General features: G+C 43.1%; 4 protein-coding genes across 5 annotated transcripts; 2 read left to right on the top strand and 2 right to left on the bottom strand.

The window, feature by feature from the left end:
• Positions 1-99: 99 nt before the first annotated feature.
• LOC131209442 (hepatoma-derived growth factor-related protein 2-like) lies at positions 100-3,488 on the bottom strand. Its single transcript, XM_058202515.1, has 9 exons — positions 3,220-3,488; positions 2,970-3,025; positions 2,715-2,856; positions 2,251-2,319; positions 1,690-2,152; positions 1,465-1,602; positions 1,186-1,367; positions 990-1,116; positions 100-895 (listed from the first exon to the last, which is right to left on the bottom strand). Exons 1-9 carry the CDS (start codon positions 3,298-3,300, stop codon positions 753-755), a joined length of 1,401 nt encoding a protein of 466 aa, XP_058058498.1. The 5' UTR covers positions 3,301-3,488; the 3' UTR covers positions 100-752.
• A 506-nt stretch (positions 3,489-3,994) lies between these two features.
• On the top strand, positions 3,995-10,726 carry LOC131211408 (cullin-1). Of its 2 annotated transcripts, XM_058204853.1 has the most exons (12): positions 3,995-4,211; positions 4,636-4,864; positions 4,955-5,040; positions 6,344-6,928; positions 7,014-7,371; positions 7,465-7,728; positions 7,814-8,158; positions 8,228-8,359; positions 8,449-8,530; positions 8,714-8,840; positions 8,921-9,140; positions 9,253-10,726. In XM_058204853.1, exons 2-12 carry the CDS (start codon positions 4,808-4,810, stop codon positions 9,331-9,333), a joined length of 2,337 nt encoding a protein of 778 aa, XP_058060836.1. In that variant the 5' UTR covers positions 3,995-4,211; positions 4,636-4,807; the 3' UTR covers positions 9,334-10,726. The 2 variants fall into 2 exon arrangements, with proteins under 2 accessions (XP_058060836.1, XP_058060837.1); XM_058204854.1 differs by lacking the exons at positions 3,995-4,211; positions 4,636-4,864; positions 4,955-5,040 and adding an exon at positions 5,318-5,339.
• A 766-nt stretch (positions 10,727-11,492) lies between these two features.
• Positions 11,493-12,052, top strand: LOC131209088 (translation machinery-associated protein 7 homolog). The gene is made up of 2 exons (XM_058202071.1): positions 11,493-11,594; positions 11,662-12,052. Exon 2 carries the CDS (start codon positions 11,664-11,666, stop codon positions 11,856-11,858), a length of 195 nt encoding a protein of 64 aa, XP_058058054.1. The 5' UTR covers positions 11,493-11,594; positions 11,662-11,663; the 3' UTR covers positions 11,859-12,052.
• Positions 12,053-12,057: 5 nt separating this feature from the next.
• LOC131209087 (dynactin subunit 5) lies at positions 12,058-12,988 on the bottom strand. The gene is made up of 2 exons (XM_058202070.1): positions 12,502-12,988; positions 12,058-12,430 (listed from the first exon to the last, which is right to left on the bottom strand). The coding sequence occupies exons 1-2, from the start codon at positions 12,850-12,852 to the stop codon at positions 12,218-12,220; spliced, it is 564 nt and encodes a 187-aa protein (XP_058058053.1). The 5' UTR covers positions 12,853-12,988; the 3' UTR covers positions 12,058-12,217.
• Positions 12,989-16,531: the final 3,543 nt, after the last annotated feature.

The raw sequence follows: 16,531 nt of genomic DNA, 5'->3' as shown, positions 1-16,531 counted from the left end.
TACCATCGCTTAGCCCCAAGCAAAGCTCATCTATATGGCGCAGCAGCAGCAGCTGTAGTGCGTAAAGAGAACAATAAACACTCAATTGCAGCGGTTGTAATTAATAAGTAATCATTTATTTGTGCATCCCTAGACCACATGCATGACACGTGCGCGCGAAGCAGTGTCAGGATGCAATAATTTTCGTAAAAATAGTACGCCACACCGACATTTCAGGGCGTAAATTTGTTTGTGTGTATGTAGGCGTTGCAATATTCGTTTTTGTAAAATAAAATATGCAACAAAAACTTTGTCGTCCAAAACCCTGTTCATCACACAGTTACCGAAGAGTCCATTTTCCGTGAGCTGCGTGTTCGTACTCCATGAACGGATATAGCGCCCTTGATCCTGTAGATTATTGTTATGAAGCTTTTTGCTGTACGTAGAACTCATGGGTGCTTGCAAATGCAGTCAAATTACACAAACTCAAACTTGGAGACATTGAGACATTAAACTAAAAATTATACGTTGACACACGGCGGGTACGTGGTACACGTAGGCCACGTAAGCCGTTGGGCCGTTTTAGAAAACTATATTATAACACATATTTGAATGGGCAAAAGGTAAGGTCGCAACTGCAGAAAGCTACGAAGAAAACTTGAAACCATAACTGTCGAAGATGCGATCGGTGGAGGTAACAGGATAGATTGTGAGGAATTCAGAAACTCGCTCTCTTAACCGATCGTAGCCCGCCTGACGGAGTTGGCGCTAGGTTAATTCTCCTCCAAGGCGACGTCATTGCTCTTCTCGGCAACGATCGCACTTTCCTCGGTGTCTGTCGTCTCGGTCTTATCTTCTTTCTTTACATCACTTTCCTTTGCATACCGATTACCAGTTTCCGATTGTTTGGGAACATCTTCAGAGCATGTCAGGCGTTGTGAACAAAAGAAAATAACGAAAACGTTTCACATGTAAACAAGTGAGTATTTAGAGAAACAACCAAAACTTACCAGCATCGTCAATGATCATATGACGTTCTTCGGGCGTCAGATGCTCAATTTCTCGCTGATAAAAAGCCACCTTCTGCTGGAACCACTCCCAGAACGACAAATTGTTTTCCGGAACTGAGAAAATCGTCTTCACGAACGAACGCAATAAAAAAATGATTCGCAACTAATTTTTGTAAACGACAACAACCAAACTCACCTTAAATCGGTTGTAGATTTGCTCGGCTTTAGCTCGGATTTGTTGAGCATAAAAGTCGAACTTCACTTGTTCCGTTTCGGGCATATTCCATGCTTTCGCATTACCAACGTATTTCCGCAACCTCTTCATTGTTTCAACACAATTAGGGTGCTTTAGCAGGATTATTGGCGTCACTTCCAACTCTATTGATGATTGGTGAGATAAAAAAAAACCATTCGTTTTCAGTGTCTTACAAAAAAAGCTTAATTTAAAATAAAATAATAAACAATAGTAACATACTCTGATATTGTTCCAGTAGCCTTACACATCGCTCCGCATCGGCTCTGGCCAACTTTACCGACGCCTTGACCTCCATGTTTAGCTGGACAATTTCACGCTCGAGCTTTAGGAAGTACACTCGTTCCTTTTCAATTTTGTCTATAGTTAGAACGACATTAAAATTGCATTGATTTTCATTAACGAGTGCACATTGGTGCTCCATTTTTAGTTGCTCCGGCAACTTACCAAAAACACTTGATTTCTTGGTTGTAATACCCGTGCCCGCTGGTGTCGCCGGTGCCTTGTCTTTGACCGAAGTCACATTCGGTGCTTTCTTTTTTGCCGGGGGACCCAGCGATGCACTCTCCTCGTCATCCCCATCCATGAACCGTTTCATCTTGATTTTCCGGCCACTTCGACTGACTACTTCCTTCGCTTCCGCTGTGGTTACCACTGGCTCCGCGTCGGGATGTGCAGCATCAGCCTCCTTCTGTATCGCACCGTTGTTCGCCACAGTGGGCGGTGTTGAACGGGGAATAGCCGGCACAGTAGCAGCAGTAACTGGCATGGTTTTCTTAGTTGTCGAGGATTTGCTTTCCTTTGCTATTTTCATGTCGCTGTCATTGTGAACGTCATCATTTTCTCGCTGTGTCGTGCTTGTATCTAGCACGGTGGAGTTTGCCGATATGCGTGAGTCGCTAAACGATGGCTAGAAAGTTCGGCGAAAATCAATGATTTCCCTTCTCCTCGACACCTATGTTTCCATTGATTGTTTTGTGATTAAAAGATCTCCATCGAATGACTTACCTCATTCAGGTCACTTCTCATTGCGTAGTCGTCCACTCCCGACTGGACAGCGACTACATCGAAGGAAAGCTGTGCATTGAAAGACCAGAGCCAGTTGTTATTGCAACATACCGTAACACACATTTACAAAATTATCACAGTGACGGTTACTGTGCACCGAAAAGGAAACAATGTGTACCATGAACATTGTTTTGGAGCGCAAAAATTGTGTTCCCGTATTCGAGCGCCGGTAAAGGCAACAGAACAAAGCTTAAGGGCAAAATAAAAGCCTTCGATTGCACTATAAGATTCGTGGTCAATTTTAAATGAATTGTACATGTACAGACGTTTCTTCGTGTAAGCATCATTTTCGATTGTAATTTGACTTACACAAATAGCATTACGCAAGTGCTATGAGCCACTTTCAATGACACATAGCTCAATTCACGATGCTGACAGGGCATTGAGCGGTGCACCCTACTTACCGGGCTTGGATCTTCCCCGCTCAGCGCTGCTTCTATCTGTAGCATGGCCTCCTTGAATCCTTTACGTCGCATAATTTTGTCGGTCGCAAATTTTCCCTTTGATTCTTCGTAGGGAAACAAATCCTCCACCTTGATGTTGGCCCTGAAATAGTAGGGGATGCGAAATAAAAGTCAAGTTATTAGATTTTAAAAAATTCCAAAACTTGGCGTCAATCCTTCTGTATGATCGCGAGCTACAACGAAATCCATACTTACGTTTCTCCGGTCCCGTAAAAGTAGACATTGTATTTGCTTTTGTCAATCCGCGTAATCTGTCCGTGGCGACGGTGTTCGAAATGGCGGAATACGGAGCGAATGTGCGTGCAAGGAAGAGAATGGAAATTATTTTTCTAGAAGGGAAATTGGCAACAAAAAACATTCGCTCCAAAAAGCAGAATAATTCGACCAGTCACATGAGCCGGTGCCCGGTGCAGAACCCGAAGCGTTACATTCTTAGTTTATGTACCTTTGCTGGCCAAGGCGGGTAACCTTTAACTTTGGCAAACACCAAGTCCCCTATGTTGAACGATTTCTTCGACGCCACCATCGCGAAAGCGCGTTTGTTTACGCGGCGCTATGAACGCTCAAAAATTAAATAATAATGCAAACTGAGTTTTGGAGGAAAATGTTTTGCCGCGGGATTCCAAACAACACGGATAATCGATGGGTTGCACGCTTTTCTCCGATAATACAATTTAGTAGCAAGCCGCGCTCAGCTTCCTGGTGTGTTCTCAGTTTCCACTCTCAAGCCTTAAAAACGGTCCCAAACACACCATTGACTTTTCGTTCAGTCGTTAAGTTCCTAGACGAATTCGTTGATTTAGACCGTCGTGCATTGCAATTCGATCTAAGATCGTTATCGTGGTAAAATCGCTTGGGGCTTCCAACAACGAGAGTAGCAGTGTTGTTAAAAACAGAATCCGATTAATTATGTGTGAGTTGTACACTATCCGATAATGAAAAGTATTTTCAGTACCTGAAGGAAATTTCCATTATGCAAAGTTCGCGGGGCGGGAATATTTCACCAAATTGATCGAAACGATGCATCTTTAGACTTTGCATCGGGCAACACTGGCTCTGCTGTGGTGTTCAACGGTCCGTCCTTGTCCAACGCCACTCAATCGCCTGATCATTTTGTGTGCCAGACAAGCACCGCTATACACGCTTGGCTAATCGTAACGAAGTGGAGTGTTTTTTAATGGCTGTCATTTTCCTGTACGCTGGATTTCTGTAGACCTCGAAGCAGGAAGAAAGTCACTTTTCTACGCGATCCGTTTCTTTCTTTCGACTTTTTGTGTTTGCAACTGCGAAGCTTGCAATTTTTCATTCCTGTGCCCGAAACCACGGACGGGCTAAATAAACATCCTCTTCTGGTCGAGATATTCTCGCGTTGGTGCATCTAGCGAAAAAATTGCGAAGAAGGCGTGTGAAACTGAAATCGTCGAAATTCGTCTACAGGTAAGGAGAACGTGAGTTATTTTCTTTTCTGACTATGCTCTCTTTGTTGGGACTGCGAGGCCACGAAGCGTTTGGTGGTGGTTTCCTCTTTTTCACTGCAACCAAAGCGAACAATATCCCTGGAAAAGTGAAAAAACCACTAAACCTTGAATAATCCTCAAGATTGGATTGGCGTTTTGAAGTTGCGTCGATGGGCGGGCTGATGTAAGTGGTGGAAACGGTTTCCACGGTTTCCTTCCGAGGTGTAAAGATTGTGGGAAGTGGAGAAACAAAAGAGAATTGTTCCAAGAAACTGTCGTGAAAACAAAAGACAAACATTTCAGTACGTGATCGGTGCACGATTGAACGTGTTCTTAAATTTCTTTAGTTGATACAGAAGAACTCATTGTTTTTTTTCCTATGGGTGCTTCTCTTTTGCTTGAAGTGTGACGTATTCCTCGTCGCTGTACGGATTCCACTAATCGTGTGGTGTGGAAGGTGTTCCTGGGACGAGTAGCAGGCGGCAGAGACATCGATAGTGGGAAAAATTCATTCGTCTGAACCGCAACGAAACAACCGAAGGCGCACCAGAAATCGACTGGAACACCGTCGTTCCGATGTCTAAATTAAACTCTCACGGGGCTACAGGGCTTAAAAATATCAATCTTGAAGAGGTAAGTGCTTTTCATCCACACATGTACTTTTTGGGCAGTACACATTTTTGTTCTACTAAGCGAACTCTGCTGGACTGCATATGGTTTCAGATATGGACCGATCTAGAAGGCGGCATCAAGCAGGTGTACAAGCGGGAACACAGCCTCGGCATCGCCCGCTACATGGAACTATACACGTAAGTTAGTAACTGAAACCGGACAGAGATGGGCGCGTTCTTTCCAAATGCAGTTTCTTCAAGAAATCGTGATCAAAGTTACGGTAGCACAATATCATCAGGAAAACACTCTTTGTGTTTGTGCCACAGATACACAGTTTATGTAAATTTGTGGTGTATGTGTGTTGGTACGGTGAATATCCTTGACCCCGGTAGAGACTTTAAAGGCATTCAAAGCTTTAATAAGAGATGTTGGGGTTCGTGATTAAGCACGGGATGGGATAGTGGATACGGAAGTGTACCGAGTTGGCCTGTGTAAGGTAAAGATTGCATGGCAGCCTGTAAGTGATTGTGAGACGTGTGTGTCGCGTTTTGTCGTCTGAGATACACTCAAGGAACTGAATTGCACGTAAGAGAAACGACAAACAACACAACGTTGGCGTAACAAGATTACCAATGCGGAAACACAAGCACAATCACAAGAGGTCGGCGTTCACCGACAGACTCACTCGTGATGTCGCGTGAGCTCGCCAAACATGCCAATGCACTCTGTCTGGCCTCCATATTTTGTGTTTCAGCAGTGGAAAAAACCAAATGTGTGTTTTGTGTCTTCTCTGCTCTCGATTACGATTGTTTGTTTATCTGTTGAAAGCGCACAGTTCTCTCTTATTTCGTAGCTCTCCGTCTTAAAAGCAAATCATAGCACCATTGAACCGTCATTGCACTCTGCCAAACATCAGCGGCTTCGAGTGCCAAAGTGTCGTTCTATTTTTAATGATTTCTATTTTCCCGGTTGGAATTTCGGTTCAGCCGTCACTGTTGGCAACAGCAGAGGTAGTGTTCCTCTCACCACCTCAGCTGAGCACGCATTGGAATCTCGGAAACTTCGAATTACTGCGTCTTCTTCCTAGAGCGGAACAATGATATAGACAGGCGAACGTTACAAAACATGATTATGTTTGGTTAAAGATAAAAAATGCAGAAATGCAGAATGCAAAATAGATATTTAGACCCCCAGTTTGAACAAAACAGCAAGTGTAACCTGGGTTTGTTTGAATTACTTTTCGGCAGAATACCTTTCTGTCTGGGTGGATAATTTTGCTTAAAACATGGACGGCAACATGTGCAGATTTAGGCCTTGATTGGGGATAAATCCTCTTTCTCTTCCAATAACAATAACAATATTTTGCATAATTCTAGCATAATTTGATGCTTTGCAACGAAGGGTTAGATATACAGCGCACTTTGATGAAGTGTTGCTACGTAACGGATTAGAATTGCTTCGATTTCTAAAATGATTTTTATGTGCTATTTACACCAACAGACATGTTTATAACTACTGCACGAGCGTCCACCAGCAACCGAACTGTCGTACCGGAGCATCGAAAGCATCGAAGAAGGGTATGAGCGCTCCACCAGGCGGGGCTCAGCTCGTCGGTCAGGAGCTCTATAAGCGACTGAAAGAATTTCTCGAAAATTATCTCGTACGGTTGCACCAAAATGGGATCGATTTGATGGACGAGGAAGTTCTGAGCTTCTACACCAAGCGTTGGGAGGAGTATCAGTTCTCCAGCAAAGTGTTGAACGGGGTATGCGCCTACCTCAACCGACACTGGGTGAAACGTGAGTGCGAAGAGGGCCGCAAAGACGTGTACGAGATTTACCAGCTGGCGTTGGTCACCTGGCGGGGCAACCTCTTCAAGCATCTCAACAAACAAGTGACTAACGCGGTACTGAAATTGATCGAGCGCGAGCGAAATGGCGAAACGATCAACTCACGTCTGGTTTCCGGCGTCATCAACTGCTACGTGGAGCTTGGGCTCAACGAGGAAGATCCGCACGCCAAGGGACAGAACTTGTCCGTCTATAAGGAAAGTTTCGAAAATATTTTCTTGGAGGACACAGAACGGTACGTAAGCGTTAGATGAATTGCTTGTTGCGCATCATTTTGCTCAGAAAAGAACCGAAGAGTGTAACTATTTTTCATTGGGTAGGTTCTATACTCGTGAAAGTGCCGAGTTTCTGCGCGAGAATCCTGTCACCGAGTACATGAAGCGAGTGGAGTTGCGCTTGAATGAGGAGCAAAAGCGCGTCCAAGTTTATCTGCACGAGAGCACTCTAGAGCGTTTAGCCGAAAAATGCGAACGAGTGCTGATTCAGAATCATCTCGATCAGTTCCGAACGGAATTTCAGAACTTGCTAGACTCAGACAAGAATCAGGACTTGGGCAGGATGTACTCCCTCGTTGCGCGGATCAAGGCGGGTCTGTTTGAGTTGAAAGAAATATTGGAATCACACATTCACAACCAAGGCTTGGCGGCCATAGAGAAGTGCGGTGATTCTGCTGTCAATGTAAGTGAGATTAATGCAATCTATTTATTCGCATTCACCAGTCGAACCCAATTCACTGTTTTTCCTCTTTTGTTTTCGCACCCCGGATAAAAGGATCCAAAAATTTACGTCCAAACCATCCTGGAAGTTCATAAAAAGTACAATGCTCTTGTTCTTACTGCGTTCAACAACGACAGCGGCTTCGTGGCAGCGCTTGATAAGGCATGCGGCAAATTCATTAACACGAATGCCGTTACCGAGCTTAGTAGAAGCGCCAGTAAGAGTCCTGAATTATTGGCCAAGTATTGTGATCTACTGCTAAAAAAATCGAGCAAAAACCCCGAAGAAGCCGAACTGGAGGATACTCTCAATCAAGTGGTACGCCGGATTTCGTTACATGAGCCTCGTTTTCAACTTCGTCGTAGGCTAGTTCTAATAATGTTGATCTCATCTTATCTATCAGATGGTTGTATTTAAGTACATCGAAGACAAGGATGTGTTCCAAAAGTTCTATAGTAAGATGCTGGCAAAGCGCCTCTGTCATCACATGTCGGCCAGCGACGACGCAGAAGCATCCATGATTTCCAAGTTGAAGCAGGCATGCGGTTTTGAGTACACTAGCAAGTTGCAGCGCATGTTCCAGGACATAGGGGTCTCAAAGGATCTCAACGAGCAGTACCGGCAGCACCACGAGAAGCTGAAAGATACTCGCGGTACAGGACAAAACGAAATCGATTTCAGTATCCTGGTGCTGTCTTGCGGGTCGTGGCCATTCAATCAAAGTTTTACCTTCTCCTTGCCTTTTGAGGTACGTCTTAGAACGCATAATGTGAGCGAACTTTTCACAAACAGAATCCGGGGTTTGTTTGTTTTGTAGCTGGAACAATCCGTTCACCGATTCAACGGCTTCTACGGCAAGCAACATTCCGGGCGCAAGCTAAACTGGTTGTATAACATGTGTCGTGGAGAACTCATAACCAACTGCTTTCGAATGCGATACACGCTACAGGTAACTAACATGTTCCGATGGTCTCTTCAAACTCCCAATTAATCGTTATTTGAGTTGTCTGATGATATGACTTTTTGTTCTCGTTTCAGGCCAGTACCTTTCAAATGGCCGTTTTGCTACAGTTCAATGAGGAAACTGTGTGGAGTATTAAGCAGTTGGGAGAAAATACTGGTAGGTGTTGTTTACAGTCAGTCAGTAGTTGAATGGATTTTTTTTCTAATTTGGAAAATCTCAAACACAAATGCACTTCAATATCAACTATAATAATTTCCACTTACGCTCGACTGTGGCACATTGTTATTTCGTCACTTCTTGAGTTGCAATCACCACAATCTGTTTTTCTCTCATATGCAGGCATTAACAATGAAAATCTTGTACAAGTGCTGCAAATTTTACTCAAAACCAAGCTTTTGACCTGCTACGATGACGAAGCCAAGTTACAGCCAAGTTCAACAATTGAGCTGAACAGAGACTTCAAGAAGTGAGTTCCCCGACTGATATACTTTGTGCCAAAATAGGAGTTCCTAAAATCGTTAAATTCTCTTTTTTATCATCAAACAGTCGAAAGCTTCGTATCAACATCAATTTCCCGCTCAAGACGGAACTGAAAGTAGAGCAAGAGGCGACTCACAAAAATATTGAAGAAGATCGCAAGATTCTCATCCAGGCCGCCATCGTAAGGATCATGAAGATGCGCAAGATGCTGAACCATACGCAGCTCGTTGGCGAAGTGTTGAATCAACTGTCAACTCGGTTTAAACCGAAGATTCAAGTGATTAAGGTAGGATTGCCGGTCCGGCATTTAAAATGTTTTATATTACTGTTTTAGTTCCTTCTAAGTCTTCATGAATTAATTATACTGATAATATTTTTCATGCTCATTTTATTTCCAGAAATGCATTGATATTCTGATAGAGAAAGAATATCTAGAGCGCCAGGAAGGACAAAAGGATACCTACAGTTATCTGGCCTGATCAGTGATAGTTTTAATCTGTAGTGTAGTTATCTAATCGCGTACTTTCAAGATGTCGTCCTTAAGTTGCATAAGCGTACAAAAAAACAAAAAAAAAATCTGTAGCGGACAGAACACTGACGACTTATTGTGCTGCATGAGAGGACATTTCTTCGACATATATTTGAAACATTTCAAATATTTAAGATGATAAAAACCAACCGCATTCATCCCACGATGTGATAACATTCGATCGCATTCGTACACATTTTGAGCAGCGAAATCCTCCGCATACCCTTATATTCTCTAACCACAAGAGCGATGCCACAAAACAGGAAATGAGTGCATCGAGAGTAATTCATCTGCTGATGTATATGAATATATGTAAAAAAGGTAATAATTAAAGAAATGCACCATGAAGGTCATTGCTAGATTGAGCGAAACACAAGAGGAACAGCGATGTGCGAACACCTGCAATAGTTTAAAACGTGGACAAATTCTTAGCCAACCAGCCAAACGATTGGTGAATGATATTTAGTAGGTGATTAGCGTAAGCGGAGTTGTGAAAACTGGTAAATTGAAATCTGATCTACGAATATAGAACATTGTTTTTCCTTCCAATAATCTCAAGCGACAGTTTCTTGTTTCGTTATTTTTGGACATTTGAACGTAAAGGCAAACCATTGTCTTACTATCATTTTGTACGACGATTGTTAGCAAATGCGGCAAATACGCTGGTCATTGCACCGTTTACGCGTTTTGATTTGTTAACTCTGAACTGTCGCGTATAAGTTTTTTTAGTCTTGTGAAGCAAATCAGTTTTGGACATTGTTTAATTTAGTTATTTTCGCGCAAAAGTTATCGCGATGAAGTTTTTCGTGTAATTTTTTTTCGGTCATTTGTTAATTGTAAAAGATATGTTATTCTTAACTGTATTCATCTTTCTCTGTTAGATTGATCGATTGTAATTTTTTCGGGAGCGTAGAAAAAAAATGGTTGAGATGTGTTAAAAGAGGATAAACGATTAGGCGAATCGCCGAATGACCGTTAAGCATCGAGTTTTAAATTTTCTTCCCACTCTTTTTACTGCACTGTCTGATTTCTATTAAATGCAATAAAATTTGTCTGCTAAACCCATATCCTGTATTTGCCAACCACTTTACGTTAGGACAAAAGTGACTACAAAAAATGAAAAGCCGATCAAGAACAACATTTACTAAACGGTGTGGGGAATAAAATGAAGAAAAAGTTTGGCGAAAACCAGTAAAATGTAAAGAAGGAAAAAAGAGCAGATTGCTTTGCGCTAAACATTGCACAGTATCTACGATCCAGTCAATAAAGAAAACGAAACGAAACAACTCAAAGTTATCCATATATTCCACCACAAAGTTATTTTATACCAACGGCAGTGTTTGCTAAGAGACTCAGTTGCAGGTTGAAGAATGTTTTTTTCTTATTTTAACAATTTCTTTTTATTAATTTCTGAAAGAATACTACGAATTAATTCAGTAGTATTGTTGGTAAAATTCGGTCGATTCGATTGTCGATTAATTGCCTGGCAGTCATAATGGTTGGGTAAAATGCTCGAAAAAACCAATAATATCTGAACAGTGGCTCTCTATATCTTTTCATATCTTACAGGAAAGAGTGAATGTTTATTGGTGGGAATACTTAATGAAGTAAATTCTTCCATTGTGGCAATCGGAGATCTTCTTCCACATCATCGCCGGGCGAGCAATAATGGAAGGTTGCTCTACAGAAATTATATGAACACACAGTTACACTTTGTTTCTTTGTTCAAAATTTGTGAATATTTTCTTTCAAAATATTTTTCAAAGGCAGGGAAGTTTTTCATGTTTCATGTTCGTTGGTTTCAAATATTTTATATTGCACGTTTGAGTTATGACGATCTGAATTATTTCTCTGAACATTTTTCAGGAAGGGTCACCGTTCTTGGCGAACCACTAATATAATTCTGTTACTTTTTGCTTGATTCTACAGGCAAATTTGTTAAAAGAAAATCTTGCAGCTAGGAGACAGAACAATTATTGATTATGTACAAAGGAGACGTTTTGCAGATTTGATCTAGCTGACGAGCCGTTACGTCGATTTGAAAATAGGAAAAGCGTGAAAAGACTTGTCAATTGTCAAATGGAAAAAAATCGTTTGTCAAATGAAACGTCTAAGCATCGCGTGATGCTGTCATAATCTAGCATACGGTTTTGTTGGTACAAAATTTCCAGAACGAAAAACTAAACTTCGAAACTTCTAAACAAAAATTCGGTAAGTAATCCGTAATCCACGAAGTATCTTGTTGCAACATCTTATTGGGATGTGTATTATTTCACAGCAATGAGTGGCCGCGAAGGAGGTAAAAAAAAACCCTTGAAGGCTCCGAAAAAGGATCAGGGGGAGTTAGACGAAGAAGATGTGGCGTTCAAACAGAAACAAAAGGAGCAACAGAAGGCACTGGATGCGGCCAAACAGAAAGCATCGAAAGGCGGACCTTTGCTGCAAGGTGGAATTAAAAAGTCGGGCAAGAAGTGAAACTGAACTCGGCCACAAGGGTTTTGTATATTACTAACCATCAATGCTAAAGACCACAACACGAAGCGCGTTTCTCTGATACTGGGTTTCGAAAAATGATGATTTGGAAGAACTGCATTTCTCTGGGTCCTTTTGCTACTGTACTCCCGCGCCCTTTTTGTTTCATGGATCAATAAATCTCGATTAAACACATGGCTCTATGGCTATATTTGACCGTCTGTGGGGTTATTATTTGTTGCTTTTGAATAAATACATATCTTTAAGATTAACGATTACATTACACGGATGAGAGCTGGGGTTGGTGGAAGATGATACGACACACGCTAGACTCTCGATCGGACCGAGAGCGTCCTGTGCCGTCAGTTCGCTATTGGAATGAAGTTATCGTAGTACGATTTAGTGAACTCGATCATCAAATCGAGCATTGCGTGCGGTACGAAGTCGGGATTTCCCTGGCCACCTTCCACGCGTCCATCGGCGGTGTAACGCATGTAGCTAGCAATCGTCGTCTCCGGTGGTACAATTGCTCCATCCTCGATGATGCAGTTGTCTTTCAACACACATCGGCGGCCCTAGAGAGATGCAGACGCAGTAGAGAAAAGTTAAACAGGACGAAGGCTAGAGAATTGTCTGTGGCACTTACGATAACGGCATTCTTGCCGATGTAAACATATGAACCGATCGAGGCGGCTGAAACAACAGCACCTTCACCGATAAACACGTGATCGCCGATTACCAACGGGAAAAATGCAACTCCTTTGCTGAACTGCTTATACGGTGGCCTGACGACGGAACCCTTCGAGATGACGCAGTACCGCCCGGTGCGGACGGCGGCCAAGTCACCCCGGATGATTGCTCCACTCTGCACAATCACCTTGCCGTGAAGGACAATGTTCTGCGAGCCACATAGAATGGTCTGCCGGCTAACTTTGTTGCCGGACGCAGTTTCGACGTACTCGTCCTTATTGTAGTACGTGCTGAGTGCTTCCATCATCAGATCACTTTAAAGTATCTGGTGGACGCAGCAAAACGCAAGCAACTGTTTCACGGTTGAACCGGATTATGGTTCGGTTCGTTCCGGTAATATACTTTGTTTGCTCGTGTTTTGATGCGTTTCAGTTTCTAGTTTCTAGGAGTTTAGCCTCGAGCTTTTGTTGTTTTTTCCCCGGGTCAATGTTTTGTTGTTTGAAGTATGTCAAAACAGACGACACGTCAACGTCGACACGAAAACGAAATGTAATTCATTGTCAAAAAGTTTCGTAAACTTACAGTTGGTTAGTAAGAGTTAGTCGCCGCAATGAAATGCCGAGAAATGTTTAATGCGTTTAAACTAACTCAACGCATAGAGCAACCCAATCTTTCTTTGCACGAGTTTTTGCTACATTACCTTCCAGAGCACAGAAGGAGAAAGATAGTCGTCGTACAAATGTAGTCCGTCATTGAATGAACTACGATAAACGAGGAAAGTACAAAGGTAAAGGAATTGTGTATCAATTGGTGAAATTTTCCTAATTATTCTCTTTCCATTAGATTATGCCCAGCCTAAAAAAACAGACATACGACGAATCCACACTCACCAATTGGCCATACCCAAGGAGCAACTATGTCCGTTTTACTGTCCGTTTTACCATCCGACGGACGTCCGTTTTGCCGTCCGTCGGATGGCCTAAAACAGCAGAAACGGACACTGTTTCGGACGATTGTCAAAAAAGCTCAGGTTATAGCATTGATTTTTTATTGCTATAAAACGTCGCGTTGCTATAAATTATAGCTCATTCCATATATTAAAATCTATTAAAGCAAGAGACCAGTAAATTATTATTTTATTTATATATTTTTTCATTTATTTTAAAAATACATAATTATTTCGTTACCCGGCGACGAACGCACAATCGCCGGGTTACAATATTATTGCTACATTACATTTACTACATTATTAGTACGCATCTGCAGCACAAAGTCCCACAAGAGGCCCACGATCGCGAAGATGCTGAACTCCTGAATGACCGGCACAAACGTTGCCAGGCCGCCCGTCAGGATGGTAATCTTGGTCAGCATGTCAGCATCTTCGTGATCGACCACCTCTCCCGGCTGAGGCCCTGCGCCACCCGAAACTTTACGTCGACGCTCTTGGTAATGACGAGTACGATTTCCAGCCCGACCAGTATCACCAGATACGGATAGGCTCCCTTCGACTGGAAGCTGACGGTAAGGCCGAAAAAACACAATCCGAGGGACACCATGACGCTCCCGAGAACGGTCAGCATCGCACAGGAAACGAGCATGAGCAGGGAACGGATGGCTTCGATTTTGCGTACTGAGAAGACACTGCTGAAGAACACACAGAACGCCATGCAACACCTCTTTCCAGTTGAACTCTCCTGGGTAGAACATGTACATGATGGATTGCGGTGACGCTGGTTACGGTGGATCTTTCTCTACCGGTTCACCGTTCTCAAGATCGGTCGCTGCCTCGATTTCCGTCTGGTGCAGTGGATAGGCGCAGATTAGTTTCTGCCTCAACGATTCGGTGAAGTAAGGATTGTTTTCTCGCAGGATACGTGAATCGGCCGGACACGCATCGCATAGTGCTTCACACCCGTATCGCGCAACGGTATACCGAACAACATTTCCGCCGTGGATACTTTGGGCTTTTGTAAATTCTACAATGGACAAAAGGCCATACAATTAGAAATGGACAAAAATATTAAAGCCTTTTCCTCACGCACATGATTGACGAAAATGGTGTTTAGCAGATTGTTGTCCTTGTTGAAGCATTGGATGTTTTGCTGCCAAGAGTTGGCCGATCACAGCACCAGCTCATGCGATGGGGCGAGCTAAGAAATCCTGGTACCTTTTGTCCTCATAACTACGAACGATCTCTACCAGTTTAAACACCTTGTAACACCGGATCGGTCAACAGCAGGTCGCCCTCCCATGGGATCACACTCGTTCGCACAGTCGCAGCGCCCAGCCAATGTTGCGAATTCGAAGTCATCCAGCACTTGTCTAACCTGCAATGAAACGGATGCTCATTTCACAAAATACACAACCTGGCGTACGAAATTCATTTCTTCACTTCCTTGATAATATTTGCGCACCAAATGCTTAAAGATCGGGTCCAGTCACTGGTGGCCGGTGATGCATGTTTTGATGTTTGATCCTGGCGCTTGACGGCGTTGTTACCGGTTGTCGTATTGCTGATGGAAAACGTACGAATCTGAAATAAAACAAGACTTCAATCGGGTGCACAAAAGTACAATTGTTTAAACTTTTTACACGGCCCACGGCCCCACGGATCTTCGCCACCAACAAACTGCACGAAACGAACTATGCACTGACTCCCGTCGCAGCCTACTGCGTAAAATGTGTGACAGTAGTGCGCAAGCGCGAAAACCAACATGTACGATCGTTTCCCCGTTTCTTTCTATCTCATGTTCCATCTGTACGGTTGGTGCAAATTTGCTATAAAATAAGCTTTCCCAGAACGGTGAGTGTGTGTGTGCGAGTGTGTGCGTTTGACGAACGGCGTTTCGTCAGCTGAGGAATGACAATCGTCCGCCCGACCGTCCACCAACGGATGGTCTCGTCACGCCGCTGACGACAATCATCCGTTTTAGCGTCCCGCGTCGTCAGCGCGCTGACGATACGAAAGCTCGTGGCTCCTTGGGTACCCTTTGAACGAGAACGAAGGGAGAGCCAGCAAAGAGGTAAACATTAATTTTTTAAACTTTTTAATATAATAATGTTGCACGAACAATTTTTTTCCAAGACAAACCCTCCATATGATGCGATGAACACCGAATCAGTGGAAACATCGTCGCGCACTACCGCGGACCTATGGAGCACGGACACGGATGGTACTCCGCAGTCACGCTCCCCCACGGTGGTGGAGGAAGAGGAAGCACCACTAGATCACGATGCGATGGAAGTGATTTTCGAAGAGGAGCAGCGAGCAACACCAGAAATCGCCGAATCCAATGAAAACACCGAACAACGGGCAGAAGCGGTTCAAAATGGTTCCGGCGAAGAAGAATTCGTGTTGATTTCTGTTCGTCAGCAAAATGAATATGAGGAAGAAATGGGTAAAATGCAGGAACAGATAGCTAAACTCAAATTTCTTAAATTAACTAAACTAAATTGCTTAACAAACAACAAAAGTTCGTTAACCCAATGACAAATGCCAAAACGCAGGCAGGATCGCAGCCAAAGCGCACTTCCAACTCCTCAACTCCTTCCCGTCACCCGCTGCCGCTACCCATAATCGATTAACCACCCAGTTGGGCAGTTGGGCAGCAGTTGGGCATTAGCGGGTCGGTGGGCCTCTCGGTGCTTACAAACAGAGGATAATTTAAATTCTTATTTGCTAGTATAGCAACCAAATCGGAAAAAACAGAAAAAAATATTCAGAAATCTATTTATTTCTCTTTTATTTCTATTTTCTCGGACCTAAAACACGAACGTAAACACGTTTGACATTTTGGTTTTATATTTTAGCTGCCACACGAAGCGTAGAAGATTTTGCATTACAAATTGATTTTACGCTTCGTGTGGCTGCAGCTACCCATTTTGTCCATACTGAGACGAAATATCTGAAGCCCGTCACACACCGCAAGCGGAATTTTTTTACCGGAAATTTTGGCACGTTACGGAAAGGCAAATTTTCATTGTCT

This window comes from Anopheles bellator, chromosome 2 (assembly GCF_943735745.2).
Source record: "Anopheles bellator chromosome 2, idAnoBellAS_SP24_06.2, whole genome shotgun sequence".
NCBI classification, from domain to species: Eukaryota; Metazoa; Arthropoda; class Insecta; order Diptera; family Culicidae; genus Anopheles; species Anopheles bellator.
This window is presented reverse-complemented; position numbering and strand designations above follow the sequence as displayed.

Bases quoted from the DNA above. Each gene is read 5' to 3' on its own strand.
- LOC131209442 (XM_058202515.1), bottom strand. From the start codon at position 3,300: ATGGTGGCGTCGAAGAAATCGTTCAACATAGGGGACTTGGTGTTTGCC. The intron at 3,026-3,219 runs GTACATAAACTA...CGCCACGGACAG, and splicing joins ACCCGCCTTGGCCAGCAAAG to ATTACGCGGATTGACAAAAG. The intron at 896-989 runs GTAAGTTTTGGT...CATGCTCTGAAG, and splicing joins TATGATCATTGACGATGCTG to ATGTTCCCAAACAATCGGAA.
- LOC131211408 (XM_058204853.1), top strand. From the start codon at position 4,808: ATGTCTAAATTAAACTCTCACGGGGCTACAGGGCTTAAAAATATCAAT. The intron at 6,929-7,013 runs GTACGTAAGCGT...TTCATTGGGTAG, and splicing joins TTCTTGGAGGACACAGAACG to GTTCTATACTCGTGAAAGTG. The intron at 8,360-8,448 runs GTAACTAACATG...TTCTCGTTTCAG, and splicing joins GAATGCGATACACGCTACAG to GCCAGTACCTTTCAAATGGC.
- LOC131209088 (XM_058202071.1), top strand. From the start codon at position 11,664: ATGAGTGGCCGCGAAGGAGGTAAAAAAAAACCCTTGAAGGCTCCGAAA.
- LOC131209087 (XM_058202070.1), bottom strand. From the start codon at position 12,852: ATGATGGAAGCACTCAGCACGTACTACAATAAGGACGAGTACGTCGAA. The intron at 12,431-12,501 runs GTAAGTGCCACA...GCATCTCTCTAG, and splicing joins TCGGCAAGAATGCCGTTATC to GGCCGCCGATGTGTGTTGAA.